The 20,459-nt window shown below is 40.9% G+C and overlaps 1 protein-coding gene and 1 long non-coding RNA gene across 26 annotated transcripts in view; one reads left to right on the top strand and one right to left on the bottom strand.

Moving 5' to 3' along the window:
- Positions 1-20,459, bottom strand: part of LOC144303146 (uncharacterized) — a 137,425-nt gene that overhangs the window by 10,064 nt on the left and 106,902 nt on the right. For 16 of the 25 annotated variants that reach the window (XR_013370140.1, XR_013370132.1, XR_013370151.1 and 13 more), the window contains 3 exons: positions 3,701-3,798; positions 3,385-3,583; positions 2,391-2,685 (listed from right to left, as the gene is read on the bottom strand). This is a non-coding gene — a long non-coding RNA (uncharacterized LOC144303146). Of the gene's footprint in view, positions 1-2,390; positions 3,236-3,384; positions 3,584-3,700; positions 3,799-7,231; positions 7,370-20,459 lie in introns of those variants that run through there. The other 9 variants (XR_013370133.1, XR_013370136.1, XR_013370146.1 and 6 more) reach the window with 5 other exon arrangements.
- Positions 1,223-18,958, top strand: GATM (glycine amidinotransferase). The gene is made up of 9 exons (XM_077880957.1): positions 1,223-1,380; positions 2,897-3,115; positions 10,219-10,414; positions 11,870-12,060; positions 13,072-13,209; positions 13,385-13,549; positions 15,021-15,084; positions 15,968-16,084; positions 17,926-18,958. Exons 1-9 carry the CDS (start codon positions 1,312-1,314, stop codon positions 18,036-18,038), a joined length of 1,272 nt encoding a protein of 423 aa, XP_077737083.1. The 5' UTR covers positions 1,223-1,311; the 3' UTR covers positions 18,039-18,958.

Below are 20,459 nucleotides of genomic sequence, written 5' to 3'. Positions count from 1 at the left end.
AGTCTGAGACACCAGAATTAAAAAGACAGCTCATTAAAAATAATTACATATTTTGTAGGTAGTTGGTCAGTGATTCTTCTGCAACAGCCAAGAACCCTTCCTGATTTGACTTTGAGGCCCCAACATTGTAGCCACGGGGCCGCCCGGGCCCCAGCACCCTCCCGCCACCGCCCCACCAGGTTCCCCAGCACAGGCGCGTCCCCAGCGCCTTGTCCCTGTTGCCTGCTGCACTGATCACGAAGACACCGGCCGTTGCCACGCGTGTAGTACACCTGCCATCACGCTCCCTCCTGATGGGCAGTGTGCGAGGGGGTGTCACCCAGCCGTTTTCTCAATCCCAGGGGCCGGTGGCTGGTTTTGAACTTGTGTTGACTATGGATACTTATTTACTGTACATACATAATTTATCATTTGTATCATGAAAAAAAATTTTTTGTAGGTACAAAACGAAATACTCAAATCTCTCTGTCTCCTCTCCTGCTAGGTACTTAAAGGTTAAACTGAGTTCTCTCCTTTTGCACCGTTAGGGAAACTCCTTTTCTAATAAATGTATCCTAATCAAACCGAAACAAAAATTTAAATGTATGGAACGGAAGGGGAGACGAGCCTGTAGTCCTCCCTTATTTCTGGCCCACTTCTGTGTCTCTATGGCATGGCCGAGATTCTCAAGCCGGAGCACGTGGTCAACGACTATTTGAAACGTCTAGTTATTCCCCCAAACACCTGCCAGGCTAGTGGGTGCAAAGTGCAGCACCCCGGGGAGCTGATAAGCTGAATTCCAGACGTAGGCTTCTCTGATCGCAAACCTCGCGTTGCCCTAAGAAGCCGTCCAAGCTTTACGTGGTTTCGTTCACTGCAAAACGAGGGGACTGAGTCCGTGCATACAGACGACTTCAACCTGCGAGGGCACTTAGGCTTCACCTGTGTCGTCCAACAGAGTGCGCTTAGCGTCCTGGTCAGGTTACTCGGTCAAGTCGCGCGCTCCTCCTCGCGACCCGACGCACTGGCGGCCTCCTCGGCCCACGCGGGCTGGGCTCGCCAGCAGAGGCCGGCGGGCGCGCGGACGCGCTAACCCCCGCAGTCGGCTCGCGGTCCCCAGCTCGGGGCGGCGGCCGCGCCAGCCCGCGCTCCCCGGCCGCGCCACCTGCCACCGGCAGCCAATGGGGTGCGCGGGAGGCGGCGGGGCGGGGCAGGCTACAAAAGGCCGGGGCCGCGCACCGCCACACGCCTGCCGACGCGCTCCCGGGAGGCTCGGGCGGACGCCGCGGAGCGCCGGGAACATTCGCTCGAGGACAAGCCGGGCGCGGGGCGATGCTGCGGGTGCGGTGTCTGCGCGGCGGGAGCCGCGGCGCCGAAGCGGTGCACTACATCGGCTCTCGGGTGCGTGCGCCGCCTCGCCTTCCCTCGCCTTCCCTCGCCCTCCCCGGCCCGCGTGCCCGACAGAGCCCCTCTGCCCCCCGGGAAGCCCGGCTTCGGGAGCCTCTGCCGGCTGCCCCGGGCGCCGCGGTACCCCGGGGGGAGCGGCCGTGCAGTGGGGCCGCACCCCGTGGGCGCCGCCGCTCTCCGCGCCTCCCGCCGTCGGTGCAGGGGGCGCCGCCCTCCCGGCCCGACCCCGACTCGCTCCAGGAGGCCTCGGGCGGGGGAAGGGTGTGGGGCGACGAGTGACACTTCTTAATTCAGGGATGGAATTCTTGGGATTCAATGCAGGGGTGGGCATAGAGTTGGGGAGCCTTCAGGGAAATGCGTGGGGTGTGATGCGCGAGCGGGGAGGCAAAGTGGGAGTCAGACGGCGAGGGAGCAAGCAGGCCCACTCCAAGGGTGACACGGGCCCTGAGTCGAGAGAGGAGTCGGAGCGAGTTGAGGCCGTCCCGTACTTTGTGCCGGGCCCCACTTCCCGCTCGCCTAGTTAGCGTGCAGACCCTCCCTGGCTCCTGGGACAGGAATAGCCGGGCAGCCTGGCTCCCTCTCACAACTGCTTCCAGAACACCTGTCACTCGCCTTCTCGCTCCGGTCCCTACCCTGGCTCCGCTCCTGCCTCCTTCCCAAGGCATTTAACAGAGTAGGATGAAGATTGGGCGCGGGGCTAGGGTGTAGGGTGTGAGGTGTGGGTGGTGTTTGAAGTTTGCCCTGTGAGTGAGGGACTCTCCCTGTTGTAGATTTTATAGACCCTGGATTTTCAAAAGGCTTTTCTGAAGTCCTTAGTTCTCTTTTCTGTTGTTTACATTTGTACTTGGGTTAATCCTGTCTTGGCCAGGATACCATGGACCATCTGTAAAATGGAGCAGATGGCACTTGGTCACTCTCAGAATTGGAGTGCCAAAGAGTGTGAAGTGTGTGTTAGCAATGCAGAATTTTTAGTTTGAAGCTGATTATTCTGAAAGATAAGAATCTTTACATATGCATCTACATTTTTATTTGGGGAAAAAAAGTCTAATATTGGTAACTTTTTTTTTTTTTTTTTTGGTGACTTTTAATACTGAAAAGGAAAGGAGGCTTCTTCCTCCAGCTGGACTTGGCAGGGAGATATGGAGCAGCGTTCTGTGGTTTTCTAGGAACAGGATGATCCATCATCCATGGAAGGGTTGCTTAAAGCTTGATTAAAACTTGATTGTAGAAAACCATTCTGAGATATAAATGGAGGTGGTCACTGGGGACAAAATCTTCTGAGGAGCTTTAACAAGCTAGCTAATGAACATATAGACAAGGTAATTTATAAAAAAACAAGAAGGTAAAACTATAGCCCCACTACCCACTTACTTACTAACATCTTGATTTACATTCTTCTAAAGGATTGTAAATGTCTATGTTATGTTGGGTTTCTCTCCACCTGTACCTCCTCCTCCCCACAAGTACTTTGTAGGACTGTAAAATAATCTTTTTTTGTTGTTCTTGGAAGCTTGGAAGAACCTTAACAGGATGGGTGCAGCGAACTTTCCAGAGCACCCAGGCAGCTACTGCTTCCTCCCGGAATTCCTGTGCAGCTGACGATAAGGCCACTGATCCTCTGCCCAAGGACTGCCCTGTCTCCTCTTACAATGAATGGGACCCCTTAGAGGAAGTGATAGTGGGCAGAGCAGAAAACGCCTGTGTTCCACCGTTCACTGTGGAGGTGAAGGTAAAGCAAGGGTATTTGCAGGTCTGACGGGGTTTCACTCCTCACCTTCTGTAGGCTGGCTTTTGCTCCCATTCTCCTCTATAACTGCTTTCATTGTAGCTCACTCCAGACCTCCGAAATCTAGTGGTGATTTTAATTGTCTTACTTGAAATCTCTGTGGTGTTTTATACTAATTTACACAAACAACTCCTTTTTTACAACAACTTACTCCAAACAACTCAGATTCTAGCACCTTATCTGGGGATGTTAGTTCTTTCACTATTCCTCACCTCTTCCTTCACTGTCTGTGATGTTCGGGTTCAGCAGAATTTCACTTTGGCCCTTTTCTCTTAGTTCTTCTCACAGCTTCTGCTCCCACCTCCATGAGGGTTCAGATCTCTCTCCAGATCAACATGTTGAACTCCTTGGTGGGTATTGCTGTGGGACCTCAAACCTGGCACATCATTTTGGCATTCCTGTTTACTTCAGCTGAAACATCAAGGAATCATCTTTGATTTCAGTCACATCCTCTATATCCATTCTCCAAGATCTAACAAGTCCTCTGTCAAAGGCAGTCTTGCCTCCATCCCTCTGCTGCTGCCTTACCTCAGGATCTCATCCACTGCCTGGGCTATTGCTAAGCCCCCATTGTTCTCTCTCATTTGCTCTTCTCTCTGAACCACCTTCCAGCTTCTATGAGAGTCCTTTAAAAAAAAAAAAAAAGGTTTTATTTATTTATTCATGAGAAACACACACAGAGAGGCAGAGACATAGACAGAGAGAGAAGCAGGGTCCCTGCAAAGAGCATGATGGGGGACTCGATCCCAGACCCAGGATCACACAGTGAGCCACTAAGCTACCCAGGTGTCCCGAGAGTGCTTTTTTTAAAAAATTTTTTTTTAATTTTTATTTTTAAAAATATTTTATTTATTTATTCATGAGAGACACAGAGAGAGCGAGAGAGGCAGAGACACAGGCAGAGGGAGAAGCAGGCTCCATGCAGGGAGCCCAACGCGGGACTCGATCCCTGGTCTCCAGGATCAGGCCCTGGGCTGAAGGCAGCACCAAACTGCTGAGCTACCCGGGCTGCCCCCAAGAGTGCTTTTTTATTTTATTTTTTTTTAAGATTTTATATATTTATTCATGAGAGACACAGAGAGAGAGAGAGAGGCAGAGACACAGGCAGAGGGAGAAGCAGGCTCCAGGGGCAGCCCCGGTGGTGCAGCGGTTTAGCGCCGCCTGCAGCCCGGGGTGTGATCCTGGAGACCCGGGATTGAGCCCCACATCGGGCTTCCTGCATGGAGCCTGCTTCTCCCTCTGCCTGTGCCTCTGCCTCTCTCTTCGCTCTCTCTCTGAATGAATAAATAAATAAATCTTAAAAAAAAAAAAAAAAAAAGAGAGAAGCAGGCTCCACGTAGGAAGCCCGATGTAGGACTTGATCCCGGGACTCCAGGATCATGCCCTGGGCCGAAGGCAGGCACCAAGCCACTGAGCCACCCAAGAATCCCCCAAGAGTGCTTTTTTAAACCAAAATTGGATCACCTTGCTCATCCTGCTCCTATCATTCCTCTATTTCCCAATCTTCTACATGTCCCCTCCCCTGCGACTACTTCAGATAAAGTTCTCATGGTATTCAAGATCATTCACAATCTGGGTCATGTGTGCCTTTCCAGGACTCCCCATTTCAATCATTGGCTCATCTTAGAAGTGTGTTAGTATGGCAGGTTAGCAGATGTCCATTCCTATTTGGGTACCTCTCAACTCTAGTATTTGCCTTGACTTTCAGCAGACTTTATAGGATAACCATATAAGCAGCCAAACTAGATTACTCACTGTTCCCCAAACAATGCTTATGCCTTTGCTCCCACTCAGGACCCTTCCACCTATATTCGTGTATCTCTCTTGTCTGTAGTTTAAACCTACCCCTCTTACCACCACGGAGCCCTGATGGTACCTTCCGCAAAGCCTCCCAGGGTTTCCCTGGCAACAAGTAATATCTCTCTTCTAAAAACTCCTAATGTTCTTTATCTGTAATATTTCTAAGGAGGGGCCTCTGTGGTTTGATGTTCGGGTTGTATCCTGCATAAGAGAGTGCCAACCTCATTGCAGATACAGCCTGAGTTTCCATTAAATAAGGGGTTACAAATACTTTTTCAAGGAATTTAATTCTTCCTGAATATTTACATTTTTATTTGTAACATGGATTAAGGAAATAAATTCCATTACATCATTATCATCATCATCATAAATGTTGGCTACCTTGTACTAGAGCTCCAGGGGTATCAGCACAAAAGAACTTGCTTTCTATTTAGAGAGATAAGATATGGGATATCTGGGTGGCTCAGTGGTTGGTTGAGTGTCTGCCTTCAGCCCAGGGCATGATCCTGGAGTCCCAGGATCGAATCCCACATCAGGCTCCCTGCATGGAGCCTGCTTTTCCCTCTGCCTATGTCTCTGCCTTTCTCTCTCTGTTATCTCTCATGAGTAAATTAATAAAACCTTTTCAAAAAAGAGAGAGAGAGATAAGATATTCATATAGTAAGAAAGACTAAAGCTAAGTGTTTTATGCCAAACAACTGGCAGTTGAATTGAATGCCCGAAGAGTAAAGGAAAAAGCAATGACCAAATGCTGGATAGTTAGGAAGTCTTCTTGAAGAAAATGACTCTTTAATTAGAACTTGAAGGCAGGGTAATAGAAAAAGTAATAACTTCTAATTGTTCTGAAACTGCCTCTGGTTCTGATATTTGACACTTTGATGAACAGATTAATTTATGTATCATCCACATGTTTTAAAAAGGCATGATCTTTTTAAAGTTTTTTTCTTGGAAAGAAGTCCCATTCCTTAACCATTTTAATTGGGTGGAATTAAATTTCACATTCAAGCAGTGGTTTATCCTTTTACTTGTCTCTAAAAGTGTTGACTTTTATACTATGCAATCTTATGGAAACAGACATGATTCTCAGATATGATTTCGAGTTCTCTGTCATTTGTGAAAAGTGTACCAGGCTGAAGTTAGGAGAATAGGACTGAATTATATATGTGATTTAAAAGTTTGATACTAGTCTTGGCTAATCAGCTCTTTGACTTTGTGTGAGATCCTACAATTTCTGGGCCTCAAGTGAGGATATTAAGAGGTCTACTATCTACCTAACAAGACTAAATAAGAAGGTAAAAGGTTACATGCTAAATTTTTCCAAGGATAAAACCAAACTTCATTACTGGCCATATGGATCTAGTTTTATATCACAAAAATACATTGGAAGTGCAATGATTGTAGATACTACTAGCATTAGCTGTATTGATTTCATTCATTTGTCTGGTTATTTCTGCCCTATGCCACATACTAAACTAGGTAATGAGGGAGAGAAAGTTAAAGAACACGCATGGCCCCTGCAAGGTAAGGCCTTGACTAATAGAAAAAAAATGATACAGATGTATTAATCAGCTTGGGAACAGTGAAAGATAAAATAATGTATTAAACTGCTTATAGGCAATTAGAGCATAAGATTTGCTGGAATATATAAATGCTAGAGAAATTTTCTGGGAGTGAGGAATGTAGTTATTAGGAAGCACAGTTTTTAAAAGCTGTGTCGCTTTTTATTCTGTAAAACATAATGAATACTTTCCACCAAATGTATGCTTTTTGTTTTGCTTTTATCTCTTTAAAGCTTTTAAGAAAGGACCTTTTATAAAATACAGTCATTCAAGGCTAATGTACTATAAGCTTGAAGCTGGATAAATAAGAAGTTTCTATTGATATTTTTTAGCCTTCCAAAGATAGTATTTAAAATTCCTTTGGCACCCCCCCAAAAGATTTTAGGCCCTAAAAGACTATAAAGTTTTTAGGAGGGCAGCCACATCTCTGCAACAGGTTATTAAAAACATCATGTGCTAAGCATTTAATATAGTGGTTTTTTTTTTTTATCTTGCAGACACTTGGTAAATAATTGCTAACTCATTTAGCAGAGTTACAAAGGAAGTGTAAATAATTTCCAACTATCTCTTGGAAAATGTAATGTGCCTTGATCATTTGGACTTTGTTCAACCTTCGCCAGACAGAGTATCGGTTGCACAAGAAAACTCACACTTGTTCAAATAGCTTTTCTTCCCCTAGGAAAGTTTAGTTCATATTTACCAAAGCAAGCTTCATTCTGCATAGTTACACAGAATACTTTGGAATGTGTCTGGCAAGACAACATGGCTGTGCATCTGTTGTAACCCAGTGTTAATTTTCAAAGCCTTCTTGTCCTTTAGTGGACTGTAAGAGATGTGCCTGGCATGAGAAGGAGAAAGTGATGAATGGATGAGTAGTACCACGATGTGTCTGAGAGGAATATAAAGAGTCATTATTATCCTCTCCTGGTGGCTGCTGCCGGACTTCCTAGGAGTAGAAAACAGTGGAATGCTTTTGTTCTTAAAAAGAGTAGATTGATCTTAAAAAGTAGTCAATTAATACTGATAATTTGATACTGATAATATTTGTCACAGGCCAGAAATTGAGCTAGTTGTTTTCCTATAGATCTTCAAAAGTAAAGCAACTAACTAATAACTTAGACAGGGATCAGCAAACTTTTTCTGTATAAGGCCAGATAAATATTTCAGACTTTGCAGACCACTGGTCTCTGTCCCAGCCACTCAGCTTTCAACTCTGTAGTGCAAAAGCAACTACAGACAATATGTAAATGAATATGTCTGTGTTTCCATAAAACTTGTATTTACTAAAAAAAAAAAAAAAAAAAAATTGGCTATGGGTTTTAGTTTGCCAAAATTTTTTATTATTTTTTTATTTTTAAAGATTTTTAAAATTTGTTTATCTGTAAGAGACACACACAGAGAGAGACAGAGACATAGGCTGAGGGAGAAGCAGGCTCCCTGTAGGGAGCCTGATGCAAACCAATCCCAGGTGCTCTGCCAACCCCTGTTTTATACCCTCACCGGCATCTTCCATGTTTGGAAGACTTTCAACTTTATCAAGACATAGTTATCAGATTCTTAGTCCTTTTCCAGCCGGCTCAGCTCCAGCTTTTCTGATGTGAACCTGTGTACTGAGCTAACAAGAGGCAGGTCTGCCTCCATATGTTTGATATTTATCAGACTGAGGTGGAAATGGAAGCAGAGACAGAAAATCTGGAAAAAAACATTGTCTTTGACATTAATGAGCTAGGCATCTAGACACACTATATCTCATTACCCAGTTCCCTTCTTTCTACCCTGAAATTGTCTGACTTGTGGTAGAAACCTGACATGATAAGAACTGGTAGTCAGTTAATCAATGATATAAAGCAGTATTTTTTTAAATACCTGCTTTAGGGGATCCCTGGGTGGCTCAGCGGTTTAGCGCCTGCCTTTGGCCCAGGGCATGATCCTGGAGACCTGGGGTCGGGTCCCGCATTGGGCTCCCTGCATGGAGCCTGCTTCTCCCTCTGCCTGTGTCTCTGACTCTCTTTCTCTCTGTGTCTCTCATGAATAAATAAATAAAATCTTTAACTTTAAACTTTTTTTTTTTTAAGATTTTATTCATTCATTCATGAGAGACAAAGAGAGAGGCAGAGACACAGGCAGAGGGAGAAGCAGGCTCCATGCAGAGAGCCCAATGCAGACCCGACCCCTGGTCTCCAGGATCACATCCTAGGCTGAAGGCAGATGCTCAACTGCTGAGCCACCCAAGCGTCCCGCTTTAAACGTTTTTTAAACTTAAAATATATAGATATATATCACTCTGCCAGTCTTTTTGTTGAAAATCCAAGGTTTTTTCTTAGCATTCAGATCTTCTGATTGGAATTCTATACCTCATCTATCTTGATAAATTATATCCATATACATCATCTACATTTCCCAGTGTATTTCTTTAAATTGAGAACTTAGGCATATGCAAAACAATCAGAAGGAAGAATCCTTCTACATTTTTTTATTTTTGCAAACCAGTATTTTACAGTTGTTATGCCTGCCCTAATTCAACAGTCTTTTTTAGCAAATTGAGCCTTTTTAAAGCATTTAACTGGTTCAGTTGTCTTTTAAAATGCATATGACCTTTGGACACTTCCTAAATGTTAAGCTTTTTTTCAACTGCCAAAATTGCATGAATTCACTTACCAGATCACTTTCTTTTTTTTTTTCTTTTTTTCTTTTTTAATTTATTTTTTATTGGTGTTCAATTTACTAACATACAGAATAACCCCCAGTGCCCGTCACCCATTCACTCCCACCCCCCGCCCTCCTCCCCTTCTACCACCCCTAGTTCGTTTCCCAGAGTTAGCAGTCTTTACGTTCTGTCTCCCTTTCTGATATTTCCCACCCATTTCTTCTCCCTTCCCTTATATTCCCTTTCACTATTATTTATATTCCCCAAATGAATGAGAACATATAATGTTTGTCCTTCTCCGACTGACTTACTTCACTCAGCACCAGATCACTTTCTTCTAAGATAAAAGGATTTGAAGCAGTATGAAAACTTGGAAACACTGGGGAGGGGAGGCATGTCTGCAGGGAAGGATAGAAAGTCTAAAAGGCAGGCTTGCACTGCTGCACAATTTTGCCAAGTGCTAATTCTATTGAATGAGAGAATCAATAATGGTTTTTAAGAGCAACAAAGAATGTTTGAGACTATGTCCCTAATTTTAAGGGGGCAGTGTCCTATTTTCCTACAGAGTATTTTGCAGTGCTGTTTTCTAGACAGAATTCTGGGATGCATGGTTTGATCTAAGTAACAGATGTGCTCTTATCCTCTTATGCTATTTTGTTTGTTCTGTTATTTGATTTCATTGAGACTGTCTAACAGAATACCTATGTCCTGTTTTGTCTATGAAGCTTGTAAAAACCGGTCCAAGAAGACGTCAAGCTCATCTGAGGGCAGACATGCTGTGAACGGCAGGGCATGAGATCTCAGGCAACAGGGGCAAAAGGTCTCAAAATATCAAGAGAATTTAGAATTCTTCATTCAGCAAATATTGAGTGTCTGCCCGGACAGGCAGTATGCTGTGTGCTAGGGATCAACACTAGACAAGACATGGTCTTAGTCTCATTTCTATTAAATTACACAAATCATTGTTCATTGCCTATGACCTTATCAGGAATTGCATTTTTCTCCAATTAAATATTCTGCCTATTTTCTCCTGCTTTTAGGCCAACACATATGAAAAGTACTGGCCATTTTACCAGAAGCACGGAGGCCACTATTTTCCCAAAGATCATTTGAAAAAGGCTATTGCTGAAATTGAAGAGATGTGCAATATTTTAAAAACAGAAGGAGTGACAGTGAGGAGGCCTGACCCCATTGACTGGTCTTTGAAGTATAAAACTCCTGATTTTGAGTCTACGGGTAAGTGATGTTGTATACCTAAACTGCTAGTGTCTTAATGTTTCCTTCCTTCCTTCCTTCCTTCCTTCCTTCCTTCCTTCCTTCCTTCCTTCCTTCCTTCCTTCTTGTTTCTTCATGAGAGACACAGAGAGGCAGAGACACAGGCAGAGGGAGAAGCAGACTCCCTGTGGGAAGCCTGATGCAGGACTCAATCCCAGGACCCCGGAATCATGACCTGAGACGCTTAACCACTGAGCCACCCAGGCGCCCCTTAATTTTTCTTTCTTAATGTGTAAGGAGAAAGCTCAGATAATTTCTCAGGGATTCCTTTATTTTAATAATCCTTCAAAACTTTAGAGATTACTTAGGAACAGATTGGTTCTTTTTTTTTTTTTCTTTAAGATTTTTTATTTATTTATTCATGAGAGACACAGAGAGAGGCAGAGACACAGGCAGAGGGAAAAGCAGGCTCCATGAAGGGAGCCTGATGTGAGACTCAATCCCCAGACTCCAGGACCACACCCTGGGCTGAAGGCGGCGGCGCTAAATGGCTGAGCCACCCGGGCTGCCCCAGATGGGTTCTTTTTGATATGATTAAGGTGTCCATATCTTTTTTTTTAAAGATTTTATTTATAAAACAGTGGATTCCATGAGTTTTCCTCAAGTATAGAAGAGAGGAACAGAAACATTCCCATTTTAGTTTTAACTGATATTGCTACAAGATTGTTCTTGTGCCTGAGGTCAGTGTTCTAATTTAGAGTTCTAGAAATGATCATTGGCCCAATTTTTATCTTGTGGTACTGATATTCCCTGAAGAATTCCATTTCTGTATAGCAAGAAAGGAGCTTACAAAATGTGAAAACTTGGTGGTTCTAGATCTCTTTGAACAAGGTCCGTAGGGCTTCATTTCTTTTCTTCCTTTCCCCTTCTCTTTCCCTCTCTCCCTTTCTTTCTCTCTCTTTCTCTATTATTTTTTCTTTTTTTTCTTTTAAAGATTTTATTTATTTATTCATGAGAGACACAGAGAGAAAGAGAGGCAGAGACACAGGCAGAGGGAGAAGCAGGCTTCATGCAGGGAGCCCCATGCGGGACATGATCCAGGATCACTCCCTGAGCCGAAGGCAGGCGCCAAACCACTGAGCCACCCAGGGATCCCCTATTCTTTTCTTTCTTTTCTAGATTTGCCATACACATACAGAATAATCATGCTAACAATCTAGTATGTATCCATTTTTTTCCATTTGCATTTAAGTCTATACATACACATTCCTATAGGTTTTCTGTAATTTTTTTAACCAGAAAAACTGGGATCTTATTCTATAGACTTTTCTGTCTTGGAAATTAGCATTACTGAGATTTTTGTGGAAATTTTTGTGTAATTTTTTTAACCAGAAAAACTGGGATCTTATTCTATAGACTTTTCTGTCTTGGAAATTAGCATTACTGAGATTTTTGTGGAACCTTTTGGTCTGATAGGTTTATATGGTGCGATGCCTCGAGACATTCTGATAGTTGTGGGAAATGAGATCATTGAGGCTCCCATGGCATGGCGCGCCCGCTTCTTTGAGTACCGTGCATACCGGTCAATTATCAAAGACTACTTCCATCGTGGCGCCAAGTGGACAACAGCTCCTAAGCCAACAATGGGTGACAAGCTTTATGACCAGGTAAGACCCTAATTGTAGATGAGCTTATTAGTAACTCTTCTCAATAATCTAGAGAATGAGATAGAGATTCTCTGATACCTTGTATTTAGTATGCATATGAGAAACTGAGAGCACCACCTACATTAAAAAAATGGTTGTTTTATGATGAAGAGTAAATGATATTGTGATAATAAGAGTTACAGTAGTGATAGCTAACACTTATCTGGTGCTTACCGTGTGCTAGGTCTTGAGCTAAAGGCTTTTATACATCAACAGTCCTGTTTATTATCCACAAAACCCTCTGAGGGAGTAGCATCAATCATTCCCTTATAAAGAGGAAGACTTGCCTAAAGGCACACAGCTATTCATTGGTAGAAACAGAAAAGTGACTAAACTGAACCCCATTCTTTTCTTCTAGAGAAGCAATCTGGTCTACAGGCCAAATTCACAATAAAAGAAAGTATATGTCCTTTGTTAGGTCACTTATTATTTGATCATTTATAAGAAGAATCAAAAGATCAAAATTTCTTCTTAAGAGTTTAAAGACAGAAATAAGTAATGAATTCATTCCACCACACCAAATCAAATCTGGCGGGGGATGCATGGCATTTCATTTTATGGTCAGAGCCAAATTCCTTTTCTAAAAGAACAGAATGACTTCATTCTGATGACTTTCAATACTCTAAGTAGCTACATAAATCAGTGTATGGGTCATGGAATATTTTCAGAATCATTACTACCTCTGTATCTTTGCTACTAAGTATTAAGAAATTGGTGTCATGCCTAGTTTTTGGTTTTTGGTTTTTGTTGTCACCTTATTTTGATTTAGTTAGCATGGGCCTACGAAGGTCCTGAGTCAGTCTCATAGTTAGCATGGGCCTACATCTTCCCCCATACATGTTTTTGTCTAAAACAGGGTAGTACTATTTTGGGAAATTATGATGTTGAATTAATTTTCTTAGTAATTAATGCCCCATAGATAATTTTCTTATGAACCAATGTATGATATGTATTCATTCTTGTTCCATTTAGAATTACCCTATCCATTCTGTAGAAGACAGACACAAATTGGCTGCTCAGGGAAAATTTGTGACGACTGAGTTTGAGCCATGCTTTGATGCTGCTGACTTCATTAGAGCTGGAAGAGATATTTTTGCACAGAGGAGCCAGGTCAATAAAAGCTGCCTCTTAAATTCCATGCTTTATTATTATATTTTATTATTGTATTATTTACTTATAAATTGTATTTATTTAGTTTTTGAAAATATTTTCATCCTAAATATTTTTAGTTATCTAAACATAGAACCAAATCTTTATAGAATTATTATCATCCTTTCATTTTCAGGTTACAAACTATCTGGGCATTGAATGGATGCGTAGGCATCTTGCTCCAGACTACAGAGTGCATATCATCTCCTTTAAAGATCCCAATCCAATGCATATTGACGCCACCTTCAATATCATTGGACCTGGTCTTGTGCTTTCCAACCCTGACCGACCGTGTCATCAGGTAAGGGAGTTTTTAAGACTCTGGAAAAGCAATAGAGTCTAGTAACTTAAATAATTATCACTTTTATTTTAAGCACTTCCATATTTCCTAATGGTTATAAATTACAAATTCAGCAGTGCTCAACATTATGATAATCAAACATTGGATTGCTTATGGTGGATTTACTACAAAATGTCCAGCACTCACAAATGTACCTTGAAGCCATGATAATTAGTGTAGTGTCATCAGACTTTGACTTTGCTGCTTGCTGCTTTCAAAAGCTTCAAGTTTGTGTGTCTGTGTATGTTTTTATCGAACAGAGTATATTAACCCATAACTTGCAGCCAAGACTCCACAGCAACTGAATTGCAAATAGAATGATCCCTGCATGGCTGGGTGATGCCATTGGGTAGTGGGTATCTTCCTCCCTCTCCAGTGTGTCAGGACCCCTTTGGCCAGCCCCACCCTGCAGGGAGGAGCAGAGCCACTGCACTGCAGCTGGTCTATCCCTATCACCTGCAGCCTCCTACTTCTGCTCGCTCCCTCCTACTTCCAGTTGGGTGGTGAGTGATTTTGTGTTATTTGGTAGGCTGCAGTACAGCTCAGCTGCTGAGAGAGACCAGAAAGAATCCAGCCTTAGGGGTCTCCTGGAAGCAAGGGAGCCCTTTGTCATCATCAGTGTGTGGTTCCAAACCTCCTTGGGCCGTGTCTGCTGTTGCAAAGGCTTTTAAAGATATTCATTAAAAACAGACCTTTCCACTCAAAAAAAAAAAATAAGATAAGATAAATAAATAAATAGATAAATAAATAAATACCTTCACAGTGGGTGAAGTCATTTTTAAAAATGACTATTTTATCATGTTCATTTCTATCCCATATATTTATACCCAATGACCAAGTTTACTTATGTTTCATTTTAACATAATTTATTGATGTACTAAGTGAGTATGTGAACATAGGGATGCTGGGTTATAATAAGTCCCTAAGGACAATTATAGTTCCTGGGGAAGTCCATCCTTAATATCTATCTTTATGTTGTGGTATAGATACAAAATGATGGACTATGAAGTGGATGGACTATGGGTTTAATGCAGTGATATTTTTGTTTCCCTATAACTAAATAGGAGGAAATATTTTCATTTTCTTTAATGTGAATTTGTCAAGGAAAGTATCTTGTATTTTAAGGCCTCTGAAACCTAAATAAAGCATGAGAATATTTTTAAAAGCTTTAACATTTCCGTTACTTTTTAAAACTTTAACCTGGTAGTATGGGGATTTTATGTACATTTATAATTAGGATTCAGACAAAATCATTTCAAATGTTTAGAAATTTAATTTCTTTATTTTGGCAGCTGAGAAGTCAGCATCTCAAAAAGAATTATTAATCATAAGAGCTACCAGAGACTAAGAATGATAATAATAGCATGTATAGATTTAAACTTTGTCTTTGGGGTTTGTTTTTTGTTTTTGTTTGTTTGTTTTTGTCTTGAAGATTGATCTTTTCAAGAAAGCAGGATGGACCATAGTTACTCCTCCAATACCAGTCATCCCAGATGGTATGTTTACTATTATGTACCCATAGCATAAAATGAGTACTTCAGTGATTGAAGATCTTTCATCTATAGATAGCAGCCCAAATTTTAGTACTTTAGAGAAAATGTTTTCCCAGGAAGGAGTAAACTAGCATGTGGGCCTATAGGTACAAGGACAAGGCTGGGACTTATGTTTGCAACCTCTCTTTCCATGGACAATGAAAGTGCGAAGATGGGAAAAATCAGTATAAAGCAATATCACAAAGCAAGAAATGACTTTTTAAAGAAAACAAGGTGAAATCCGAATGTGTAATGCGCATAGATTGAGTCATAACATTCATAGATAAACTGTCTTAAGATCAAAATAAAGGGATCCCTGAGTGGCGCAGTGGTTTGGCGCCTGCCTTTGGCCCAGGGCGCGATCCTGGAGACCCGGGATCGAATCCCACGTCGGGCTCCCAGTGCATGGAGCCTGCTTCTCCCTCTGTCTATGTCTCTTCCTCTCTCTCTCTCTCTCTCTCTCTCTCTGTGTGACTATCATAAATAAATAAAAATTAAAAAAAATATATTAAAAAGATCAAAATAAAATCCACAGGGAGGGGATCCCTGGGTGGCGCAGCGGTTTGGCGCCTGCCTTTGGCCCAGGGCGCGATCCTGGAGACCCGGGATCGAATCCCACGTCGGGCTCCCGGTGCATGGAGCCTGCTTCTCCCTCTGCCTGTGTCTCTGCCTCTCTCTCTCTGTTTGACTATCATAAATAAATAAAAATTAAAAAAATAAAATAAAATCCACAGGGAAAGTGAACTACTGAAAGAATAGAGGTGTCACTTTAACATTCTTCACTTTGGAATCCAGGCTTAAACATAAATGAGAGTAGACATGATTTAACAGTTGTTGCTATTTTTAGATCACCCACTCTGGATGTCATCCAAATGGCTTTCCATGAATGTCTTAATGCTAGATGAAAAGCGTGTCATGGTGGATGCCAATGAAGTCCCAATTCAAAAGATGTTTGAAAAACTGGGTATGTACAATAAATGAAACATGGTGTCATGCATTAAAGTGTTAAACCAGAAGAACTAAAGAAATTACCTGCTAGAAAAAAAAAAAAAGAAATGACTTGCTAGGTCTAATGTATGGTTTATCTAATTCAATTTCTGTTCCTTTTAGAGGTACCAAGCTATTATTTTGTAGATGCACAATATTTTTACTTTTAATAATCATAATCCCAAAGGTTGGAGATGTATTCCAGGCTCCTCAGACACTCCCTTAGCAATAAATGTCAATCTTCTATGACTTACCTAATCTCTTGGTGGCCACATATGAAGAACTACCCCTTTGTAGATGGGCATATGGATTATTCAGTCTTTCTCCAAATAAGAAATTGACTTGTTGAGGGTCCTTTAAAAGTAGTTTCATTGTCATTACATATTTTAAAGGACTTATAAGGGTACAGATACAGAAATGACTTATGTGTGTGATAAGCACAGTGAACAAAGTCATGAAAAGCAGTAGAGGCTGTCAGTAAATCCTTCAGCTTTGAACTAAGAATTAGTTTTTACTTGGGTGGGAATTTGCTTATCTTGATATTCAAAATTTAAAATAGATATTCTAACACTATTGAGAAAAGTATTGAAAGAAAGGATTTTCATATGGCTAACTCATATAGAAAAATGTTTATCACTCTTCACATACTTGGCATATCCTAAGTGTCAAAGAAAGCCAGACAGTATATACTTGTTGAAAATGAGTCATGTTTTGATTCATGCCTTATATTTCAGGTATACTAAAGAAATTATTTGCCCCCTTAACACATCCCTCTTTAATGTGGTATCAGTTAAAAGGATTGTCCTGTCAGTTTTAGATTGAGCTCTTTAATGATTTGACCTAATACTCTGCCACCATTTTTTCTGACTTTCATTAAATAGCCAACTGCTTGAGCTTAGTTTCTTTGTCCATTAATATTTTATTGTTTCTCAAGTTAAAATATTATTAAGAACCAAATATATGATTTGTAATATTATTTTATAATTTTAGACCCAGGGAATTTGTTAAAGCAAACTTTATCAAGCAACTAGAACCTCTCCAATTCAGGATTAAAATGTCTCTAGCCATCTGAATAATATAGATATGTCTGTCTACCAAGAAGCATACTTGTGTTTAAAAGTCTACGCCTTATCCCAAGCCCACTCCTTACCCCTTCCAAGCCCTGTTCTTACTTCCCAAAGCCCTGCTCAGTCTCATTTTCTAGAAAAGCCTTTTCTGGTGGCTCCTGCTGCCTCCTTCCCTGACTACCCCAGTAGACTCTTTAGTGACTCTATAGCTATCTTTCCCCTCAAAATAATAAGTTCCTTGAGGGAGGAGAATAGATTTCCTTTTTAAAATCCCCTTATGCTGAACACAACAGATTTTTTTCTAAATACCACTGGTTGACTGGGCCGTGCACATCAGCACAACCACATCAGTAAAATAGTGCCAGATTAAACTAATTGCCTGAATATATTTGGTACCTGTAGGATTCTACAACCCAGCATATTAAAATATGAGTTCAGTTCCACTGTTTTCTTAAGGTGGTAAAGTTAATCTTGTCAGATACATCTACTCATTCAACTCATGGACTTGTGAATTGTCAGTAGAACAAAATAGACTTCACAGTCTCTGCTGACTTTCTGGTGAAGATTTTATATCAGCAGTGGAATAGGTTAGATGAAATAGAATTGGTGACAATATGGTTGAAAGACTGTTTGGGGTTCAGATAGACTTGAGAATAGAGACACAGGATTCCTACCCATCTTTTGGCTTACTTCCTACAGGAAATCTTCACGGGAGTCCATCTAACAGACACATGTCTCTCTTTTGATGCAGGTATCAGTACCATCAAGGTTAACATCCGTAATGCCAATTCCCTGGGAGGAGGCTTCCACTGCTGGACCTGTGATGTCCGGCGCCGGGGCACCCTGCAGTCCTATTTTGACTGAGGGGGCCTGGGTGGCTGGTGGCTTGGGCTCCAATAAATCTAGGAAGCTTAGGGAGAAGGTTCATTCTCTCACTTGAAAAAGTGCATGAACTGTAGTGCTTTAAACAATCATATATTTAACAGGGGTCTTAAGCCTGGTTTATTTTTATTACTTTTCTTTGATATAAGGAAATAACTTGTGCTAGGTCATACTCTCTACTCCTAAATTTATTTACTCTTTGGCTTCAAGTGTAAACATTTGGTAAATATGAAGCAACAAAAATTAGTCGTTTGAGTAACTTGGCCACTAATATTTAACCGTCTACCTCTGTTGTTAATTTTCTTTCCAAAAGGCAGCTTGAAATGTTGGTCCTAATCTTCATTATTTTTTCCTTTTTTTCTAGACTTGTGAATGTTTCTATCACTTCTCTTTTCTAAATGAGAGAAAGATTTAAAATGTACACAGATTTGAAAAGAACCAGATAATTGTCTCTTTTTCTAATGAGGAATTTAAAATTTTAATTTCTCATCTTTAAAAAATAACCTAGACTATGCAAACATTTTAAGTGAATTTTCCATAAATGTTTTTAATATTCCTATTTCAACATTGGTGATATTTGCTACTAAAAACCTTTTCATACAACTTACCTCATTTCAAGTGATTTAATCTTTTTTCTCTGTCCAAATTTTACAAAAATACTTAGTGCAATAGGTTATAACTCAATTCTGAGCCTAGAGTTTGATGTCCAGTATCTAATGGATATATTGCATCTTTGATAATCTCAGCTTGGTTTACAGATGTGCAAATTATTTAAAGCACAGACCTTAAAAGCATTTAAAAAAAAACTAATGGAGGTAAAACCTATATGCAACATGAAATAATTTTAATGTTGGATTGTATGTGTATTTTTATTCTAATAAACTTTTATGTTACAGAATGGATTTCGTTAGAGTTTGTCATCAGTCTTATTATTTTAAGCATAAGTAAATTACTAGAATGTAGCTCTAGGGACAGAATTCTAATGATCTGAAATAATATATTCATCCCTACTAAATAATTTAAACCCAATACTTGTATTCAGAAATGTTTAGCAGAGTCAGGTTTTATTAGTTGTGTTTTTTTAAAGATTTATTTATTTTAGAGAGAGCACGTTGAGGAGGGGCAGAGAAAGAGGGAGAACAAGAATCCTTAAGCAGACTCCACACAGAGCACGGAGCCAATTTAGGGCTTGATCCCACGACCCTGAGATCATGACCTGAGCTGAAAGCAGGAGTCAGATCCCTAACTGACTGAGCCACCCAGGTGCCCCAAAATTTTATTAGGTACATTAATTCATTAAAAAATATCTGAATGTTTTCTGAATCTAAGAGACTAATCCTAGGCCCCAGAAAACAAAGAGAGTCTCTGTTCTCAAGATGCTAAATGTTTTGACTCATGAGATATCTGGAGGGTTGGAGGGTGGGGAAGACCTGCTTTGAAGTGAGCCATAGGTCTCTAGCCGTGTCCATGCCAATACCTTAAGCTCCATTGTATTCTGGTGTCCTTTTTTGCCCACCACAGGAACACCTTATCAGTTCTATACTCGGGCTGAATCCTCAAGAAGTCCACAGAATCGTGTGGATGGGTGCACACTTAGGATATATATTCCCTGGTCTGAATACTGTTCAGCAGTTCTATTACATACCCCTCCACCTATTCCAAACCTTCACTATGTTCTCTTACCTGATCTTATCATTACATTTTTCACTGAGAAAATAAAGGCAGTCCAGTGTCAGCTCCCTCAGCTTTTCTGCTCCAAACCCCTGCAGATTGTCTGCATTTGCATTCTCTGGTTGAAGTCCTTTCTCTCCTTAACTTTATAGCTAAGCTTCTAAAGAGAAAAGTCAGGCCTTCATCTCATCACTTGTCTTTACTTCTCGACCCTCTACAAAGAGATCCTTCTCTCACCACTACAGAAAACAAGGTAAACCTTCTGAGCAGGTCTAACCCATACAACTATCCTCTGACTCTAATCTTTCCTTCAGGAACTTGCTGTATCAGTTATCATTCTTGTAACTCCAGTCTCTCTGCACAATGTATGCATGTTATTTTTTCCTCCTCAGTAAATAGTCATACTTAAAATAATTTCAAAATAAAAACTGTTCTTTTGACTGAAGTCAGAAGAACTAAGCTTCAAGAAAGAATACATCTACAATCTTAATTTTTTCACCTTTTATTTACTCCTCAATCTCCTGCTATCTAATTTCTAACTTATCACTGCAATGTACTAATATATATCCCTGATCTGACCTCTGCAGTGCTATTTTTAGTGGACATTAGTCAGGCCTTACTGACCATTCCTTTCAGTGTCTCTCCTTACATGGATTTTTGTGATGCCACTTTCTCGCTCTAAAAATAAATAAATAAAATCTTTAAAAGATAAATAGGCACATGAATCTGATC

The sequence above is a fragment of the Canis aureus genome, chromosome 32 (assembly GCF_053574225.1).
Source record: "Canis aureus isolate CA01 chromosome 32, VMU_Caureus_v.1.0, whole genome shotgun sequence".
Classification (NCBI taxonomy): domain Eukaryota; kingdom Metazoa; phylum Chordata; class Mammalia; order Carnivora; family Canidae; genus Canis; species Canis aureus.
This window is presented reverse-complemented; position numbering and strand designations above follow the sequence as displayed.

Bases quoted from the DNA above. Each gene is read 5' to 3' on its own strand.
- GATM (XM_077880957.1), top strand. From the start codon at position 1,312: ATGCTGCGGGTGCGGTGTCTGCGCGGCGGGAGCCGCGGCGCCGAAGCG. The intron at 1,381-2,896 runs GTGCGTGCGCCG...TGTTCTTGGAAG, and splicing joins TGCACTACATCGGCTCTCGG to CTTGGAAGAACCTTAACAGG. The intron at 16,085-17,925 runs GTATGTACAATA...CTTTTGATGCAG, and splicing joins AAAGATGTTTGAAAAACTGG to GTATCAGTACCATCAAGGTT.